Source organism: Phoxinus phoxinus (assembly GCF_949152265.1).
Source record: "Phoxinus phoxinus genome assembly, chromosome: 4".
Classification (NCBI taxonomy): Eukaryota; Metazoa; Chordata; class Actinopteri; order Cypriniformes; family Leuciscidae; genus Phoxinus; species Phoxinus phoxinus.
In genome coordinates, this window is record NC_136879.1 from 43,112,445 (window position 1) to 43,121,093 (window position 8,649).

General features: G+C 39.3%; 1 protein-coding gene across 1 annotated transcript in view; it reads left to right on the top strand.

Moving 5' to 3' along the window:
* The first annotated feature begins 2,078 nt into the window (after positions 1-2,078).
* Positions 2,079-8,649, top strand: part of lrfn1 (leucine rich repeat and fibronectin type III domain containing 1) — an 11,083-nt gene continuing 4,512 nt past the window's right edge. Inside the window, exon 1 of the mRNA XM_079611073.1 lies at positions 2,079-3,456. Coding sequence (XP_079467199.1) covers positions 2,084-3,456 — 1,373 coding nt within the window. The 5' untranslated portion in view covers positions 2,079-2,083. The remainder of the gene's footprint in view (positions 3,457-8,649) is intronic.

Genomic DNA, 8,649 nt, shown 5'->3' on the forward strand with positions numbered 1-8,649 from the left:
ATGTAGAGCCAGATCTCTGAGCCGAGAAATCAATACGGCTAAATGGGGATCAAAGTGTGTGAGCGTCTGCCGTAGCACACGGGAACCATCAAACCACAGCCAAACCTGATGGATGTAGATCAGAGCCCGTTTTATTCCTCCACATCTCTTCAGCTTTATCACCACAATTTATAGGACAATTAAGTCGCTCCTACAACTGTCTAATTTTCCGGAGTGTAACTCGGGCTCAGAATCGGTCCGGAGCGCACAAAGCTATCACGGACCCTGATTATGAGGTGTTGGAGAGGATTTTGTCCGTGTGAAAAGTCGTATTGTGGTGGAAGAAATTGTTGTTGAGAGTTTAACAAGAAATACATGGCAGAGTTCAAGGATTTGCTCTTATTTTCAGAGGCTTGTTTATATTGGATGATGTGTACTTTTCCTTGGACTCGCACGAAAGGTTAGGAAAACTTTTAATAAGCTTCTCGGGGTCAGTAACCTCACCGCACATTCCTGCTTTTGTGATGAAATGCTTGCTTTCTTAATACATGTTCTTGCCAGTGCATGTTTTTCTAAAGGAAAAACACACGTTTATTCTCAGATTATGTTCATCGGTGATTGGTATCTTGAGTCGCTTCTGAAATGACTTTCCTTGTCAGCTGATGTCATCAGTCAATCCCTCCACTTTACATATATAGACTATTTTAAACCATCTAATCCCTTCACAATGGATACAATTAACTGAGTGACTATTTACACTAAGTAAATAGATATATATCTGCCTTGTCGGCGGCGGATATTTACACTAACTCCGTCCACTGACGTCTGGCCCAAAATTATGGAAGATGCTAGATTGTTCACATTAGCGATATCGTAAATCGACCCAAGTTCAAATCCGCCTTTTTCCCGAATTCGCCCTACTCGCTTTTCCCATCATATCATATCAGATCGGAAAGGCATTTATTTTCAATAAAAATTAAGAAAATATTCTAAAAGGGGAAATAAATTGGGTAGGAGTAAAGAGGGCTTTATTGTCCCAATAAGGCGGCATCCATTTAATAATTTTCATAAGTATAATCATTTACACTCTGTTATTATTGCATACTGTTTATTGTTCAACAACACTGAGGTGTGCCACTGTTTATAAGAATAAATACAGATGCACGATATATCGCCCACCATTGGACAATATATGTTTATTTTTACTGTTATCGACAAGATAATAATGTTTGGCCTTATATTAAACCAGATAAATAATGGATTATTTCCTTCAGCTGAGACTCTTCCGATGCGCACTGTTCAACATGATGGTTTTGAATTGCTTGAAATATGACTGGAATCACTTCAGAAAGGAAAATACAGTGAAGTGCAACATGTGCAGCGCAAGTCTGTTATATAGTTTACATTACATTGTAATGAGAACATTGTAATTGTTTGTTTGGGACATGGCTTTTGACTTTTAGGTTTGTAATCAGGCTCTTAAAAATTATATAAAAATTTGGATTCGGATTTAGATTTATCGGCCAATATATCGGTTATCAGCTTTCAAATATAAAGAATTAACGTTATTGGTATAAGCCAAAATTTTAATATCAGTGCATCTCTAACAAGCTTCGAACTAATATTTACACATAGTGTTAATAGACTCTACTGCTACTTGTACTTAGTTTATATAGGCTAGCATCTATAGCTAATAAAATATGCAATTTTCACTTAGTGTAAACACACTGTAAAAAATATGTTGGTTTAACTTAAAAAAAGCTAGTTACCTTGTTGCCTTGCCATTTTGAGTTCGTTGTAATACATTTTTTTAGTTAATACAATGAAGAAGAATGGTTTAATAAACAGAAACTCAAAGTAGTATGTTATCTTCACACATTAGTTATCGAAGTTGATTTGACAAAAGATAAAAAGTTGTGTACAGTTGTATAACAAATCATGAAAATATATTTTTACAGTGCATAATCTAGTTGCGGTTCACACTTGCAAATAGTCGATGCCTACGATTAAATCCTGCAATCCTGCCTCACAAGCGTTCGTGTGTTGTGTAAATCCTGATCTCTGCGCTCTGTGTGTGTCTGCAGGACCAGGAAGCTGATGAATCATGGAGAGGCTGGTGTTTTATGTGCTGGTGTTCGGCGCGCTGGTGAAGGCTCAGCATTGCCCGGGTCGCTGCATCTGTCAGACCATCTCGCCCACACTCACGCTCCTCTGTGCCAAGACTGGACTTCTGTTCGTGCCACCGTCCATCGACCGCAAGACCGTGGAGCTCCGGCTGACCGACAACTTCATCACGGCCATCCGCAGGAAAGACTTCATGAACATGACGAGCCTGGTGCATCTCACGCTGTCACGCAACACCATCAGCCAGATCGCTCCGCACGCCTTCGTGGGCTTGAAGTCCCTCAGAGCGCTGCACATGGACGGGAACCGGCTGACGGTCATCAACAGCGACCAGCTGAAGGGTTTGATCAACCTGAGACACCTTATCCTGGGCAATAATCAGATCCACCACGTGGAGCTGACGTCCTTCGACGAGTTCGTGTCCACCATCGAGGACTTGGATTTGTCCTACAATAACCTGAGGACGTTACCGTGGGAGGCGATCGCCAGGATGACCACCATCAACACGCTGACGCTGGACCACAACCTGATCGACCACATCGGCGTCGGGACCTTCACGCTCCTCACAAAGCTGGTACGTCTGGATATGACGTCAAACCGCCTTCAGACGCTCCCGCCGGACACACTATTCCAACACGCGCAAGTCCTGTCCGATCCCAAGACGTCCAGCTCCAACAAGCTAGCCGTGAGCTTCGGCGGAAACCCTCTCCACTGTAACTGCGAGTTGCTCTGGTTGCGTCGCCTGACCAGAGAGGATGATCTAGAGACTTGTGCTTCTCCAGAACACCTGATGGACAAGTATTTCTGGTCCATTCAGGAAGAGGAGTTCATCTGTGAGCCGCCGCTCATCACCAAACACCAGGTCACCAAACCCTACGTCATGGAGGGTCAGGGCGTCACGCTGAAGTGCAAGGCGATGGGCGACCCCGATCCCGCTATACACTGGCGCTTTCCTGACGGAAAGTTGGTGCATAACAATTCCCGCACGATCCTGTATGACAACGGCACCCTGGATATCCTGATCACCACGCTTAAAGACAGCGGCGCCTTCAACTGCGTCGCCTCCAACGCCGCAGGAATCGCTACGGCCGCCGTCGAGGTCAACATGATCCCGCTCCCGCTGTTCGTCAACAACACGGGTCACATGAGGGAGGCGGATCCGGGACTCTCCGACATCACCACGTCCACCAAATCCGGCAGCAACGACACCAAACCGCAGAACAAGAGGGTCGTGGTGGAAAACCTGACCGCCAACTCCGCCGTGATCCACTGGCCCTCCGAACGCCACATTCCCGGGATCCGAATGTACCAGATCCAGTACAACAGCACCATAGACGACACCCTGGTGTACAGGTATAAAACCTCATCTTTTACGATACATAATAACAGACGTGACTAATGAAATGGGCAGCTGCTGAGATCCCCCTATTGTGCCTTTAACTGAAGCACTTAACCTCAGGTTACGCCAATTATTGAGCTGTCTAATCCATCAAGTCTTTTAGGATTAAAAGCCACTGCTGAATCCCATTCTGCTTTCCAGGATGAATCTAAGCGAGACAGATAGAAGGACAGACAGAACAGATCGCAGATTATAGGCATTTATCATTTCTATCAAATAAAAATCTAAAGAAAGATCTTAAACCATTTTTATAATAATAGTTATTATTAATATTTTTTAAGTATTGAAGATTTTAATAATAATAATAATTGTTATTATTATTTTATATTTTTATAATATATATTTATATATCGATATATAAAAGTCAAAAATTAAGAAGCAATTAATTTCATTATTGTATATTATAAGATAACTTATTACAATTATAACAATTATATAGTATATTAAAATATATACAATTATGTAACAAATAATTAAAATGTTGAAAATAAGAACGCTATTATTATTGTTATTGTTGTATTTATATTATATTTATGTGTATGTATATTTATCTGCTTTATTTTTATAATAATTATAATTATATATCTATATAACTAATTTACTTATTCTTTCTATATAATTTCTATTTTTACAAGTTAAATAATAAAATATTATTGTATTCACAGATCTCCATCAGTAAACTGAATCAGCCAATAGGCCACACTAAAACTGGAGCAAATTTACATAATAACAGGGTGTTTAAAGATCAGCTGAATTATTAATAACCTCAAAGACTCTCAGTAAAGAAAGAACCCCGGAGGTTTAAAGGTCAGATGTGGAAAATGTTAAAAGCCCAGATGTGTATATTGATATTGAACATGGATGGATGGATGGCTGCATGAAATATTATTTATGTATGGATGGATGGATGTATGTATGTATGGATGGATGGATGGATGGATGGATGGATGGATGGATGGATGGAAGAAATTATGGATGGATGGAAGAAATTATGGATGGATGGATGGATGGATGGATGGATGGATGGATGGATGGATGGATGGATGGATGGAAGAAATTATGGATGGATGGATGGATGGATGGATGGATGAAATTATGGATGGATGGATGGATTGATGGATGGATGGAAGAAATTATGGATGGATGGATGGATGGATGGATGGATTGATGGATGGATGGAAGAAATTATGGATGGATGGATGGATGGATGGATGGATGGATGGATGGATGGATGGATGGATGGATGGATGGATGGATGGATGGATGGATGGATGAAATTATGGATGGATGGATGGATGAATGGATGGAAGAAATTATGGATGGATGGATGAAAAAAATATTCATTATTCCAAACTTTTGACCAGTATTTCTGTATATGCCACAGACTGTCTCTGTGATTCCGTGATTCAGTGATTCCGTGATTCAGTGATTCAGTGATTCAGTGATTCCGTGATTCAGTGATTCAGTGATTCCGTGATTCAGTGATTCGGTGATTCAGTATGTGTGTACAGTATTCACCCTCCTGCCTCCGACAGCAGACCTGCACTTGGCGCATGAACCGACATAATGGAATTTAATGTCTGCGACGGCAGCACAGCTAGCGAGCGGTAAAACACTTCTGACATTTATTGCCGCTCGCAGAGCCTCACTGCAGGCAACAAGCGCATTACGCTAGAATGATCTGGAAGAATATGCATCTGCTGAGCGCCGCCACGCTTTTAAACACAACACCTTTATCTTACTAAGTGCCCAAAACACACAACAGAGCTGCATTAGGCCATCATTAGACGCTGACAAAGCTTCAAATTAAAATGGCTTTTCCCTTTTCGATAAAAATGGGGAACCGTTCGGAATGTGAACAAGGCAGAAACAAGCAAGTACTGATGACTGCTTTCAAGGGCAAACAGTAATTTTCAGAGGAAGCCGTGAAATTGCCTCTGGTTTATTGCGACACGTTTAGTGTTAAACAGCTTTTGTGTGTGTGAGTCGAGGCGATTGGTCCGCAGTCACGAGAAACGTCAGACCTTCTGTGAATCAAATCAAGCGCAGAGATCTGAAGGGTGACACTCGTGTCGTGCAGCCCGAGCGAATCTACATAATAACAGGTGGTGTAAAGATCAGCTGAATTATTGATAACCCCACAGACTCGCACACTTTCTCCAACAATGAGGCGGATATATCTCAGGATGAGGTGTAAAGGTCAGTCCATGTGAAAGCCCAGATTAAACTGATATTGAACCGGTCAGACGCATGTGTGTTGGAGATGGCAGTGAGTTAGATTAGATTAGTGCTCCGGGGTGAATCTCACAGGGAATGTCCAGCTCACTTTTTCTCAAAATTAATTGGTTTAACCCAAGTGCTTGGTTGGGTCATTTCATTGGGTTATTTTTAACCTTTTTACCCAGGTGCTGGATAGGTTTTTCTGTAACTCAACTGCTGGGTCATTTTTACTGTCAAAACAATTGATGAGCCCCTCACATACCTACCTAGTGCTGGGTCAATGTAACCCAATGTTGGGTAGTTTGTGCCAAACTGGTTAAAGCTGGATACTGGTAATTTTGTGTTCTGTTCTGAGATCCCTAAACTTCCTGAATGAAATTAAGGTTTGCATTGCATTGCATTCCTGTGAAGTTTTTACTGGATAACGAGAAAAATGTCTGTGGTCTCACTTTTTTTTTTTTTTTTTTTACTTGTACGTCTCAGCTAACATCTGCTAAGAACGCTAGCCTTCTAGAAGCAAGCACAGCATACACCGGATCCACACTCAAAGCGAACGACGCACGGCGCCTCTCGCCAAACGAATGCACGACCAGAGCCGAAACAACGCTGTCATGTGTGACGGTTGGCGTACGCTCCACTGACTAGCGCTAGCATGGCAGCTGTGGTCGCGCAACCTGTTAAAACTTAAATATCTGACAGACGAGATGGCATAAGCTAAAGCTGTTTTTAATCAAACTTTTCAAACATTAATATACTGTATATGATTATCATTTAATGAACTGGAACAGCCCACAGGTTCCCATTGGCTGCTCCTGTCACGTTAAACGCTTACTAAATATTTTTGAGTATTCTGTGATTTTTAAAAGACTATCTTGCCATTGAATAAAAATATGGTATATGAACTGTTTAAGTGCGTTTTTATAATTTAAAATGGAAAACTTTCAGTATTCATTCATTTCTCTTTTATTCTTTTCATGAAAATGCATTGTTTGTATCACACACAATTAATTTCAATTTTTCCTTTACATTTCCATGATCAGAAAGGATATCAGTATCAGGTTGACTGACCCAGCAATATGTCAGAAAACAGAAAGCAAATGGGTTAATGTATAAAACCCAACAAGCTGGGTCAAAATAACCCAGCATGTGTTTTCTATCAATATTTACCCAGCACTGGCTTGCAAAATAACCCAGAAGTGTTTTTTTATCAACTCAGCATTTTTTAAAGTGCACAGATTTGTATTATTGTGATGCAATAAAAGATCATTCTCATTATTATAATATAGAAGCGAAATTACCCTGTATTAAAAAATTATATTCCAGTTATCTGGAAATAACTATTTAAATATATAACTAAATATTTTGATGAAACAAATACTGCTGTGATGTATACTTACAATTGTACTATATATGTATATATAAATTTATTTATTTTTTGCGTTACAGTAATAAAAATTGAGATAGTAAAATGTACTTAATTATCATGGAAATTATGCCACAATGCCAAAATTGTTTAATGAATTTGTGAAAATATTATATATTCAAATATTAATATAAAAATATTATCTTTATACGACGTATCATTTATTTATTTTTCTTTTGATTTTAAAGTTAAATATGAGCTGAACATATGGTCAAAAATACTTTTTCATAAGATTCACAGTTAGTTTTAAAAGATCAGGTGATGTGAAGACAGCACCTGTAAAATATGAGCTAATTGAGACTCTAATTGCGTGTCAGTGTCTGATGAGAAGCAGGCCTGGGGACTGGTGTAATTTCATCAGCACCTGTGTCAGGAAGACATTAGGATATTGTCCAGACATGGTCGAGACGGCCAACGGGAGCAAACACGGGCCGACTGCAGTTCATTCTGATTCAGGAGACCTACACACTTCTAAAGCAAATGTCAATTTCTTAGCTGAAAAAAACATGCAAGCAAACAGTGCAGTGAGTGGATATTTGAAGTGAGAATTGATTTCCGTCTCTTGAACTGCCTCAGACTGACTCTTAAATGGCACTCGCAAAGTCCAATTCCTCTGAAGATATCTTTATCTACACATCAAGCTGAAGATTTTAGCTGTGTGTTGTTGTTTGCAAATTGATCATGACTTACTGATAAAAACTTCAGCAACTAATCAGAGTGAAGTAAAAAAGACATGCAGGGCTTGACATTAACCTTTATGTTCATCAGCCACTGTGGCTAGTGGTTTTCCAAAGTTACTAGTCACTCTGCATTTTCATGGCCACCATTTTGTTGTTGGGAAATAACATTTTACTAGGGGTGTGACAATACACTTCGCTCACAAGACGAGATACTCAATATTAGGCTCACAAGAATGAGACTAATTTATATTTTAATTTAACACTAAGAAATATAAATATATAACTAGAAAAAAGTATTTTATTCGACTGAAAGTCACAAAATGAAAAACAATGCAGGTGCATTTTGAAATGTTTTAACTAATCTAGGGCTGTCACTAACTATTATTTTGGTAATCAAGTAAGTCGATTATCTTGACAATGATTTGGTGATTATTCAAGTAATCAGTCGTTTTTGTGGATTAGTTAAGTAATCAGCCGATTATCTTGCAGATTAATCAAGTGATCAGCCGATAGGTTTTTATTATTATTCTGATTAATCAAGTAGCCAGACTTATTTTGTCGATTAATCGAGTGATCAAATTATTTTTTTTAAATTGGTTGATAAAGTAACCACACTGTTATTTAGTTGATTAGTCGAGTAACCAGCCGATTATTTTGCAGATGAATCGAGTTATCAGTCGATTGTTTTTCCCACTTAGCCGCGTTGTTGATTTGTTGAGTAATTAACCAATTATCTTGCTGATTAATCGAGTGATCAGTCGCTTGTATTTTGCTGATTAATCAAGTGATCAATCCCACTTGTTTTTTGGTGATTAATCAAGTAA